This window comes from Gigantopelta aegis, chromosome 6 (genome assembly GCF_016097555.1).
Source record: "Gigantopelta aegis isolate Gae_Host chromosome 6, Gae_host_genome, whole genome shotgun sequence".
In the NCBI taxonomy this organism is placed as follows: Eukaryota; Metazoa; Mollusca; class Gastropoda; order Neomphalida; family Peltospiridae; genus Gigantopelta; species Gigantopelta aegis.
In genome coordinates this window covers 5236192-5249437 of record NC_054704.1, presented here as the reverse complement: position 1 = coordinate 5249437, position 13246 = coordinate 5236192, and the positions used below count along the sequence as shown (strand labels likewise).

At 36.8% G+C, this 13246-nt stretch overlaps 1 protein-coding gene across 1 annotated transcript in view; it reads right to left on the bottom strand.

Annotated features, from left to right (window-relative positions):
- The window catches only part of LOC121373931 (transcription activator BRG1-like), a 47696-nt gene that overhangs the window by 14409 nt on the left and 20041 nt on the right, over nt 1–13246 (bottom strand). The window contains exons 14-23 of the mRNA XM_041500759.1: nt 9943–10075; nt 9167–9330; nt 7324–7501; nt 6501–6629; nt 6024–6137; nt 5432–5545; nt 4898–5005; nt 4254–4387; nt 2786–3014; nt 1418–1434 (exon numbers count right to left, since the gene is read on the bottom strand). Of these exons, the coding sequence (XP_041356693.1) occupies nt 1418–1434; nt 2786–3014; nt 4254–4387; nt 4898–5005; nt 5432–5545; nt 6024–6137; nt 6501–6629; nt 7324–7501; nt 9167–9330; nt 9943–10075 (1320 nt within the window). The remainder of the gene's footprint in view (nt 1–1417; nt 1435–2785; nt 3015–4253; nt 4388–4897; nt 5006–5431; nt 5546–6023; nt 6138–6500; nt 6630–7323; nt 7502–9166; nt 9331–9942; nt 10076–13246) is intronic.

The following is a 13246-nucleotide window of genomic DNA, read 5'->3' as shown; positions in this document are numbered from 1 at the left end:
AACTGTACTCGTAACACGGACCGAAGAAGAAACACCCTTGTGTTTCCCCCCTTTCCGGACACTTTTCGAAGTGTCTACAGACTTATGGGACCTACCCACTAAGTCCGACTTGCCGACTACTGCCGAAGCAGACGACAAGATTTTGCTGGTACCCGAAACCTGAGTCTGCGAACCGAACCGACCCCACTGGTCAGGAGACCACGTGGCGCAGATCTCACACTGACGGTCTTGAGAACAAGACCGACAGTCCGGACACAACACGTGTGTGTCTTTACGTCGTAAAAGAAATGGACAACCATCTCGCGCACAAACTTTCCGTGCGCTAGCTGTCAACGAACTCGCGTCGGACATGGTAAATTCAACACAGAATTCCCAACTACCAACCGTATGTCAAGTTCAACCAAAAAAACAAACACAAAATTACAAGTAAAGAAAACTTTTTGCCAAAGCTTAACAGGTGTTAACAGGTGGACTGCAGAATTGAGAATGAAGTTACAGGTAGCCCGTGCAAGGATAGCATTGCGCATATCCGGCAAGGGAGAGAATTCTGCAGTGTGTAGGTATGACTCAGGTTGAATAGCATATTTGTTGTGCTAGCACAGTAAGTTGAATAAGGAAACAAAATTTTAGTTCTAAAACAACATAACTCATTCACTGTGAAGAATGTCATGCAATTTTAACCTTTAGACTACTGGATTAATTTTTAACAAAAACCACGTTGAGTGGGTACAAGTTTATAATTTTTACTCACATATATTCACTTAAATGTTTCATAAATACATGAAATAAAGTTCATATATGAATCGGTAAGTATTATTTTCGTGTCTTTTTTTGTAATTTTTATTATTTTAGATCGGCTAATAGTGATTAAAATTAGGCAAAAAATCGAAAAAGTTGCGTTTACTTACGGGCATTTGTGGCCAGCTGTCCAGTATTTATGTCCATTATTCCCAATAACAGTGGTTTTCTGACCAGATTTTTTTTTAAAAACCCGAACTACGATTCATATTGCAATATTTGGTAATTTTCGTTGTTGGTAAAACGATCAAATTTATTATCAAATTAGCTGTTACAATCAGCTATCGATCCATGAAAATTACCGCGACGTGCCGCCATTGTTGTCAAGCGAAAATACTTGCCGAAAACCACTTTTTTAACTCAAAATTTCAAGGTATTCTCAATTGAAAAAATCAAAACAAAAATCACCATTTTGAAAAAAAATCTTTTTTCTTTAATTATATTTCCGTTTCCGGTGAGTGTCGTGTGCAAAACGGCAGGAAATATGAATTGGGGAATGCACTGTATACAGTGTACAGTATATCGACTGACGTGACGTCGGGCGAGATATCTCGCCTGCAGTAGTCAGAAGGTTAAATAACCGTTTCTCAATCTTTTTTAATCAAACATACATACAAACCAAAAACAGATTTCAACCTAGTAGAGAAAGCTTAAAAGATGGAGTTTAAGAAAAGAGTAATCAATATAAATTGAATAGGATAAACTAGTTAAGACATTCTTCACTACAGGTACGTACTGATATTTTATATAAACTGACGATCAAAAGAAAGTATACCAATTACACAAATACACATCCATGGAAGGTTAGATAGGTCCCAGTATTGTTCGTTATAATGCAATCAATGACGAATAGTCGCACATTGCTGCGTTTGGGCGATGCTGCACGTGCAAAATGAGTTTATTCATCAAATTTATACTGCACGAGAAACATGATACTCGTGCACATAAGGGTGTAAAAAAGGGTGCCACTGCTTAGAACATGCCTCAGTCAACAGTAAAACACCAGAGAACATGGCAAGGCTAACTGCTGAAGAAAGAGAAAGAGGTATTGGTATGGTGCAGTTGGGTGCGAGTTATGCCCATGTGGCAAGAATCCTGAATTGCACAAAATTGACGATCACCAGGTTGATACAGCGTTATAGGTTGACTGGCAGGACTGCAGACAGACCACGAAGTGGAAGACCCCGCGTCACAACAGCCAACGAGGACCGCCATCTCCGCATCTTACACTTACGTAACAGATTCCTCACTATGACGTCCTCTGCAGCGACTGGCCTTGGACATGTCATCAGTCATTATATTGTACGTCGTCGACTACGACAACATGGTATCAGGGCCTATCACCATTCAGAGGGATGACATTGACAAGGCAACATCAACTTTGATGTTTACGTTGGGCACGTCAGTTTCAACATTGGCAACATCGGAACTGGCAACGTGTACTCTTTTCTGATGATAGCAGATTCCAATTATTCAGAGCTGATGGCAGGACTCGGATATACCGACGTGCAGGAGAGAGAACAGGTCCGTGCTGTGTTCAGGAGACTGAACCGTTTGGTGGTGGATCTGTGATGGTTTGGGGCGGTATCTGTGGCCAACAGCGTACAGACCTTATTGTCATTGACGGAAATCTGTCCAACGTCGGGTCCATGCTTGCATACTTGCACATGGTGGACATACACGATACTGAAACATGTTCTTTGTGGTTAAATATATTCACCTTCATTATGAGTGGTCCTTTATGAAATCGCACATTTCACCCCTAGTGCTGTTGTGAACTGTGATATTATCATTTTATTGGTTTTATCGAGTATACTCATGTTTATTTATCGCCAAATTATTATACTTTCAAAATATAACATTTGCATCAACTTGTGTTTTGTGTTGTTTTTAATACTTTGAAAAAATAATTGGTATACTTTCTTTTGATCGTCAGTTTACATTACCCAAAGTTTTTACAAAATGCACCTTTCCTTTTATTTCAAGCCAAAATTAAATAATTGATAAGGGATATATATGCCATAAATGTCAGTGTCACAATCCAGAAATGATTATGAAAGAAGTTGTAATTACCTCGGTAGAGAAAATAGTCCTCCATAATACTCATGAGCGAAGTCATCTGGCAAAAGAGTAGAACTTTGTGATTTGTTGATCGAAGTTTGGGAAGAATTCGATCCAGCAACTCAAACTTCCCGGATGATCGGTACAACTCGGGACTGAAAACAAAAGTATGTTTACATTAAAACTAGGATCCGACTTTAAAATAACTTCCATAAAGAATGATAAAAATACACACATAAGACAATACATTTTAATATAAGATATTGAAACTAACCTTAAATAATGTCATTCTATGTTAGTAAATTTAAAAAGAGATCACAGCTGTAATATACAAGGATGAGAATGGTCATTGGAAAAAAATCCAGCTTAAATTTTTTCAACTTTTAATTCTGACACCAGTCATCTGCAGAAAATCAAACATTTCATGGCTGAAACTGAAAGTGAAAGTTCCATAGCCTGGTTCACGTACCCAATGTCAAATATCAAACTTAAACTTATATCAGTGTGTCCCAAGTGTTTCCCAAATCGCAAATAAAAATGAAATAACTTCTGGCAAAAATTAAAGATAAAACTGCCATCAATGAAACTATGCATGCTTCTTATGGTTACCAAAGTTGAATGCAATTTTTATACACAAAATGTTAGATATCAACAAAATCAAGCAAGTATTAAAAACCCTTGAAGTAACTTGTCTGTAACAGGATTCAGTTGTTTTTGCAAAGTATTAAAGTTAAACATGTTTGTGATAATCTTATTATTATTATACTCGCCAATGAACACAAAATATAAACATTATGTTCACTGAATAACTCAGTTTTGGAAAATTCATGCCTAATAATATGAAGTGTGGCTACTTTTATTAGTACATATTTAACTTTCGCAAAAATGGAAAAAAAGATACGTTAGATTTTACAAAATAATAAAAATAAATTAAAACCAAAAATCAGGTAGATGTCCTAGGACCTTCATTGGGAAAGGGAGACGATTCACAAGATTGATGCTGATGGACACAAAATCCACAATTTTTTATTTGTGAAAACCCAAAATTAGATGATTCAAATGAAAAAAATATTTCCTTAATGCCATCCACATGTGGTGTTTAATCACTTTATGTCACACATGGATTCATGATCAAACTTGAGAAAACAGAGAAGAAAACCCTCCGACATAGATCACACCTAGTTATATAGTTAATGTTGAGTATACTTGCACCATTACGATCCCTCCACTGGACCCAGTTTGCTCAGTGAACGCCTCCTCAATGTGTTGAAACATGAACAGATGATAAATGTTAATACTTGCCCCGTTACGATCCCCCCACTGGACCCGGTCTGCTCAGCGAACGCCTCCTCAATGTGTTGAAACATGAACAGATGATAAATGTTAATACTTGCCCCGTTACGATCCCCCCACTGGACCCGGTCTGCTCAGCGAACGCCTCCTCAATGTGTTGAAACATGAATGGATGGTTACAGATCTTCCTCAGCTGCATGATGGTGTTCATCAGAGTCTTCGCTCCTCCTTTACCCTGAACAAATCAAAAACGATATCTACTCAGTTAGCCCACACAAACCCAGGGAAAACTCACTAATTAGTAGGTTATAAGAATACGTCATAGACAACCCTGCATGAATAGCAAACAACACCAGGTTAATCTACACAAACTCATGGAAAACTTGCTATTAGAAGATGAAGAAATATTTTTTTAATGACAGCTTTTTTAAAAAACAAAAGATAATGATTTTAATTTCATTTAACCCATTTTGGATTTAGTATTATGGTAAAAAAAAAACTGGTAATGGACACCCTAACAGAGAGCCACATCTACGTACTGGCTAAATAGTTCAGCATGCAAGTAATTGTTCAAAGCTAAATAATGAGATATAGGGATGAATTTATGAAACCTGATTTTCTTAAATGCATTATAAATATACGCAAGTAAAAGAAACCCAGCCTATCATGTTTATGTTGATGAACTAGTGGTGCAGCAGTGCACCATTCTAATACATTAAGGCACTCAAAAGTAAGCCAGTCTGACCTTCTTGTTGTTCTCGGATCCGTCCGTGAGGAGAATTCCTCGGTTGTGCATGTGTCGGTACACGTGTCGCTGGAGAGCCGACATCTCACACTTTATTACATACTCCACCTGAAAATATAAATGGTTGTAATAACTTGTAATTTTTATAAGCAATCTCGCAAAAATATGCTGTATATCTGACGTTTTCTAAAACACCGTTGTATTATGAACCGTTGTTTATTTGATATTCTGTTATGGAATTCTCAATATTTATGCCATCAAAATTTTGTCTTTTTGCAGTAATAACAAGAAATTCTGATGTTTTTTTAAATATAATGAAAACAAAATCTTTTCTTTTACAATCTACTCATGTATGTTAAAAAAATGACTTTAGACAAGCAAATGAGTTTCCTACATTCAATTTTTATTTTATTAAAACACGTGTCATATATAAAACAAAATATGTCGCACTTTTTGGACAAAAATGATGAAAGAGCACAACACAATAGTCGAGCACAACTGCCGTATTTTTCAAACTGAGATTTGTCACCATACCTTGTCGGGTAGTTGAGATTCTACTTCCTTCTTCAGTCGTCTCAGCAGAAACGGTCGCAGCACTTTGTGGAGACGGCGAATGATCAAAAGTGTTTCCTCTTGATTCAGTTCAACCTATCAGAGATAGCGCCAAAGGGTTATTTTGCATTACAATGAATTTGACTGAATATTTCATCAGCAATTATGTAAGATTAATTAAATATAAACGTGCAATAAGAAAATACAATTTATTTTTAACAGTGAAAACCACCCCTAAAATGAGCAAAGGCTATTAATGGTATAACATATTGCAATATTCAGTTTAATACAAATATTACTAACAGGTGGTAAATGAAACAAAATTGACAAATTAGTCATTTGTAGTAATCTTAACACTGCTGTATATGATTTTAATTTTAATCCATTTAATCTCAACAGATAAAATTTTAAGTTTTTAATAATCAAAACATTTTAAACACAATGAATAAAATGATCCTACACACACAAAATTAGCTATTCTAGACAAGTTGAAAATTACAATGTTCCCACAAATAGCTGGTGATAGGAACTCGACATCATTATTAAATAAAATTCATATGGATCTGGGTTTCACCTTTTCTCCAGTCAGTGCAAATGGCGTATTAAACCACTGTTCGAATGTTGAACATGACTTGAAGATGCTCGGTAGCAGGAAGTTCAACAGAGCCCACAGTTCCGGCAGTTTGTTCTGAAACACAACAAGATGTTTATCATTCCTGCATTACTACTCAAGTAACACTGTAACAATACAAATGTATTTCATATTCTAAAAAACAAATATCTCAAATTGGTCGACTTTAAACAATTTCGGTAGGTCTCCAACAACTGAAACATTCCTCGACTACAGTTATCACTGATAATATTGTAGCAATTTTTACTTTCTCACTCTCCACCCCATCCATCTGAGTGATTTGTACTGATAATATCCAAGGAATCTACAAACTATCCACACTTGAGAAAATGTCTGAAATACACTTTCATGTCCTAACTGTTGTGTGTGACAGCTGCTAGATGCCCGACTCCTGGTCTGACGATGTTCCTAATAACTTACCTGTAGAGGTGTTCCTGTGAGCAGCAATCGGTGTGGTGCAATGTAGTGGGTGTTAAGAATCTGGGTGAGCTTACAGTGGTGATTCTTCATACGATGACCCTCATCAATTATCATGTACCTCCAACGCAGCTGTAACGACAGAGATATCTTGGTCATGAAAACACATCTACAATTTATCTTACCAAGCATATACATCATGATAACATGATACAGCTACTTAATAACAAGCATAATACAAGTTGTATTTTAAAAAATCTAGCATCTTCATCTGCTACTTTTTTCAATATAGTAAATTGCTCTCATTTCAGCAAAAACTTAAATTATCCTAAATAAATATAGTAAACTATTAAATATGTGTTCATTTTAAATCAAACACTTCCATTTCAGTAGTGCATCTATAGTTATGTGAAAATTGGTGCAATGCACTATTTTCAATATTATAATCCCAATTAAATCTTAAATATCTCTCCATATTAAACAAATAACAATAAACGAATCAGCAGTTATTATCAACAAAATATTGTTTATTTATCCCAAGCTTTAGGGAAATGAGAAATTTGGTAACAACTTATTCACAATTAATTATTCATTTATTACTTAATACCACCACATTATTATTATTAATAACAATAAATTAGGGAAACAAAAACATTTAGATTTTTGATAGAAACTAATGAAACCAATGCTGCCGTAACTAAATCACTGGTGTCAAATTGAAATGGACTGCCCAAGTTTCCACCATGTGATATTTTGTCAGTGAGAAATATGAAAATTAGTTATGAATGACGATATAGCAAATTACACACCAAACTATCAAACAAACCTTGGACAGCACAGCTTTGTCTCGGATGACATAATCGTACGTGGTAAGCAGCACATTAAATTTGCCACCCTTGAGAGTCTGAGCCAAGTTACGACGCACAGTCGGAGAACCCTTGTAGGCGACCACGGTCACTGATGGCGACCATTTGGCGAACTCGTAACTCCAGTTTGACAAAGTTCTGTAATTAACACAGTCAAAACTTAGTACAGCTGACTCGTAACACCAGTTTGACAAAGTTCCGTAATTAACAGTCAAAACGTACTACAAAAAGTGTGTTAGGGCTGAAAACTGCAGAAAATGTCATCCTTATTTACAAAAGGTAGTGAAGTTTAAAACCAAACACAATAAAGGCAAAATTCCTATTAATCAATATGTTGGCTGTTACTTGAAATAGATTTCTTGATAATGTCACAATTTTCAGGGGACAATATTTAAAAATCTTATGTAAGTTGGTTCATGTGATTTTTAACCTATTTAACCGATTGTTTAGTTACATAAATTATATCTGTATAAACAGTGTTACCTCATCGTAACACACTTGTATTAAGAATCTGTACCAGGCATCGAAATAAGCATTGTGTCTGGTAACCCATTTACAAAATATAGTCTGGTAACCTATAGGTTTCCACAACTATATGAAAGTTAGAATTGAAGTCCTGTTACTACTACGCGGTCGTTCTGAAATTGTATCGGTGTGCACGAATATCGGTACGAGAAATGAAATCTGGAAGTAAATTTATCTAGTGGGCGCTGCTTAAACGTGGATAGCCGATATTGCTTGCAATCGCACAAGTGCGCACAAACATCAGTGCAATTTCGTACGAGAAAATGAAATGTGCAAATAAATTCATCTAGTGCTTAAACGCAGTGACTATAATTGCTTGCAATTGCACAAGTGCGTGCGAACGCCTATGCAATTCCTTACGAGAAAATGAAACGCAGAAGTCCGGAAACAATTGCATGGTTTACGTTCAGAAACGAAACTACTGTACGTTGAAATATTTGTCGAGAACAAAACACCGTTCTCGACTTTTCTTACATGTACTACAATGACATTCAGAATATATTTTAAATAAAATTATATTCCTTGTGAGATATTAAGACTTTTTAGAATTTTACTGGAAGTTGTAAGATACATGATAATTATGAATCATCCATTAGCATATTTAATCCCCTATATTTGTACAAGACTGATTCAAAAAGAAGTATTGGAGAGGAGAGCTGATCCTCACAATGATTAATTTAAAGAATATTTAATTAATCAGACTAAATGTTGTAGCCACTTTGTATTTAAATTAACAATTGGCTAATTTGGCAATGGGCAGAATGAGTTGACATATTGTTTCAACTTCACTTGTATGACTGAATGCATATGTATAGTCCGTCCCACAAGGAAATCCTTTTTTCATACGATGGAATTTACTTCTTCAAGTTATTTATTTCTGAGCTGATTAATTTATAAATTGCACACAAAAATAGTTTTTTGTGTGTGTTATTTCCAAAACACTTTTAGTTTTATTCTTAAGTCAGACTAAACTGAAATTATTTTTCAATTTTGTTTTAATAGAATGATGGGACAGACAATAGACTATTTTCTCTTTTCCTGAATACTTGACACAACCTCAAACTAATGGAACTAAGTATTTTACTGAAATATAGCTAAAACTATTTTGACCGTGAAGTACCTTTAATGTATTTCACATCAATCATAATGGCCTCAACTTACTTATATATGCTCCTCAATTCAAATCCGGGACTGAGACATACAACCAACCTTGCATAAAAAAAATATCTCATATTAAACTATCTGTAACTGAAGTTACATGAAAACCATGCTACTCACGAAAGCGGAACGATGACAAGAAATGGTCCGTTGACTTTCTTCTTCTCCATGAGGTACGTGATGAGTGCGATGGTCTGGATCGTCTTTCCCAGACCCATCTCGTCGGCCAGGATCCCATTCAGGTGGTTGTTATACAGTGACACCAGCCACTCCAAACCCTTCACCTGAAACACAGAAATCTTCTACGTCAGTTTACCACATACACAAACAATATATTATGTTATTCAAAACCCGTGGTATAACTTTAGACAAAACCATATGGATAATGTATTAGTGACTGCAGTTTAGATCTAATAGGTATTAACATGACAATCACGACCTGTCACATACCATGACCTTTGATACACTAGTTGCGGAGCACTAGCTGGAATCAAAAGCAACTCTGAAAGTACTGATGAAATCAAGCCCTGTGATGTCATTAAGAATAGATAACAGGTGAACATGAAATTAAAGGTTGCTAGGTCATGTCACCTAAACAAGTGGATACTGAAGCCTAAAAATGGCATTTTCATTGGTTCATTTTAAATCTTAACACCACACATTAACCAGTCAGGGTTGAGCTTTCAAACACAATTCACAAAGTTATCAACATGCACAAATTATAAACAATAACACAGAGGAAGCATGTATTCGTTGTAATTCTATAACTGGCGACCATTTACAAAACAGGTAGTACAAACATCATTGGCAGCCAGCCATCAATGACATCATTGAAGCTCATGACCTATCATATATCAGGTGAGCCGATCTACACGCAATTCCTTCTTGCCACAAACCTGGTATTCCTTGAGTGATCCATTAACCATGATGGAGGCTTGTTCCTTGATCTTCTCGCGGTACGTGTGAGCGATGCCGTAGTACGTGTCCATGCTATTGTAGTCGTCATCCATCTCCTTTGCTGCAGAGCCCCTGCACACAACAAACAAAACACTGTTAAAAAACAGAGCCCTGGACACAACAGACAAAACAGTGTTAACACACAGAGCCCCTGGACACAACACACAAAACAGTGTTAACACACAGAGCCCCAGGACACAACACACAAAACAGTGTTAACACACAGAGCCTCTGGACACAACACACAAAACAGTGTTAACACACAAAGCCCCTGGACACAACGGACAAAACAGTGTTAACACACAGAGCCCCTGGACACAACACACAAAACAGTGTTAACACACAGACAAAAAAGTGTTAACAAAGAGCCCCTGGACACAACACACAAAACAGTGTTAACAACACAGAGCCCTAGACACAACAGACAAAACAGTGTTAACACACAGAGCCCCTGGACACAACACACAAAATAGTGTTAACAACACACAGCTCCTGGACACAACACACAAAACAGTGTTAACAACACAGAGCCCCTGGACACAACACACAAAACAGTGTTAACACACAGATCCCCTGGACACAACACACAAAACAGTGTTAACAACAGCCCCTGGACACAACAGACAAAACAGTGTTAACACACAGAGCCCTGGACACAACTAACAAAACAGTGTTAACACACAGAGCCCCTGGACACAACACACAAAACAGTGTTAAAACACAGCGCTCCTGGACAAAACAGTGTTAAGATACAGAGCTCCTGAACACAACACACAAAACAGTGTTAACACACAGAGCTCCTGGACACAACAGACAAAACACTGTTAACACACAGAGCTCCTGGACACAACAAACAAAACACTGTTGACACAGAGCCCCTGGACACAACAAACCAAACAGTGTTAAAACACAGAGCCCCTGGAAACAACAAACAACTGTTAAAACACAGAGCCCCTGGACACAACAAACAACAGTGTTAAAACACAGAGCCTTTGGACACAACAAACAAAACAGTGTTAAAACACATAGCCACTGGACACAACAAACAACAGTGTTAAAACACAGAGCCCCTGGACACAACAAACAACAGTGTTAAAACAGAGCCCCTGGACACAACAAATAAAACAGTGTTAACACATAGAGCCCCTGAACACAACAAATAAAACAGTGTTAACAACACAGAGCCCCTGGACACAACAAACAAGTGTTAAAACACAGAGCCTTTGGACAAAACAAACAAAACAGTGTTAAAACACAGAGCCACTGGACACAACAAACAGTGTTAAAACACAGAGCCCCTGGACACAACAAACAAAACAGTGTTAAAACACAGAGCCCCTGAACACAACAAATAAAACAGTGTTAACAACACATAGCCCCTGAACACAACAAATAAAACAGTGTTAACAACACAGAGCCCCTGAACACAACAAACAACAGTGTTCAAACACAGAACCCCTTAACACAACAAACAACAGTGTTAAAACACAGAGCCCCTGGACACAACAAACAAAACAGTGTTAAAACACAGAGCCCCTGAACACAACAAACAACAGTGTTAAAACACAGAACCCCTGGACACAACAAATAAAACAGTGTTAAAACACAGAGCCCCTGGACACAACAAACAACAGTGTTAAAACACAGAGCCCCTGGACACAACAAACAAAACAGTGTTAACACATAGAGCCCCTGAACACAACAAACAAAACAGTGTTAACACAGAGCCCCTGAACACAACAAACAAAACAGTGTTAACAACACAGTATTATACAATTTCTAAAAACATAAAGCACTCGACAAAATAAATGTACAAGATGTTTTAGTACTCACTGAGAAAGAAACAAGACAACTTTACACAGCCAATCAAGGGACTTTGTTGTTGGTATCCAAATTAGCCATGACTAAACATAACATTTAATACATTAAAGGAAACATGTCACGTAAACCATATTTGGCACCAACCATGTACAATTAATTATAAATTGAATCACCTAAAAAATTTTTTTATAAAAAATTAATTACTTAATATATCTCCATAAAAGAACCCCATATACGAGCTCTTAGCGGAAATTGCCGATCTTTAATGAGCAGGGCAATCACGAGGTCCGTGACGTCAGAGACACATCGCTTGATCTGAAGCCTTACACTTAAAAGCATTAGTCCGTACCACTCATAAAGAATCTAAGACTTGCACAGCTTACCAAAACAATGAGTGTTCGTTCGCAAAACGTTTTGCCGTATCAATATGAGCTGTTAGTAAATGAAGAAAGACACACATTTACTTACAACAGTGATACTGAAGAAAAAACGGATAGAGAGTCGGAGGGTGGAGAAACTGATGGTGCCAGACCAGACCGGTCGACCAATTTACAGCCCGGAGCCCGAAAGTAACCCGGAGACAAAACCAAAACTCGGATGCTAATGCCGAGGTGTATACTGTTCATATTTAGCATAAAGATACACCTCGATATGATGTATTTAAATATGTAAAAAATATAAATGTAGGACAAACATTATTGGGTTTGTTTTTTATAGAAAATATCGCATTTTTTATGTTCGGGCTGTACATAATGAAATCTGTATGCACAGTGTAAACAAACGCTCTAATTTACGACAAGGCGCTTCACTTTCATTAACCTGGCTTGTAAAACAACATAAATGACTTGAGAGTATAATCAACTTTTAAACTAAATATATTTCTATTTGCATCAATAGAACGAAATGGGATTATAGTATTTTTCTCTCATAAAAAAAAAGTAGCATATTATTAGGCTTATTGGTAGGGTGCGTTAGAGTAAAAACGACCACTCACGATACCCAAGTGATAATTTTATTTTCTTTGGTACTACGTAATTGGTCAGTTTTGTAGTTTTAGATGGGAAAGTCTACTTAATCAAGGGTTTTACAGCATTATTTACAGTAATGAAGCAGGGCGGCTGATAATGTCCATTAACATTGTACTATAGTCGCGACAGGTTACGCCACAATACCCTGTGATCTTAAAAAAACTGGCACGTATTTTGTACGCATGTCTAGACTGTGGTAATCACTTACCTGGTCGATACCCTGCAATATACACCTGCCAATCAGGAATCACATGTGCAGGCCACGGAAAGAAAGGACCAATTAACTAAAACAACACTCCGATTCTCAAGTCAGCCCGTGGATGAAACATAATAGTTATTTCGACACCGACAGTAGTGGGTTTTTTTGTATTGAACTTCGTGTTGCTTTGGGGCT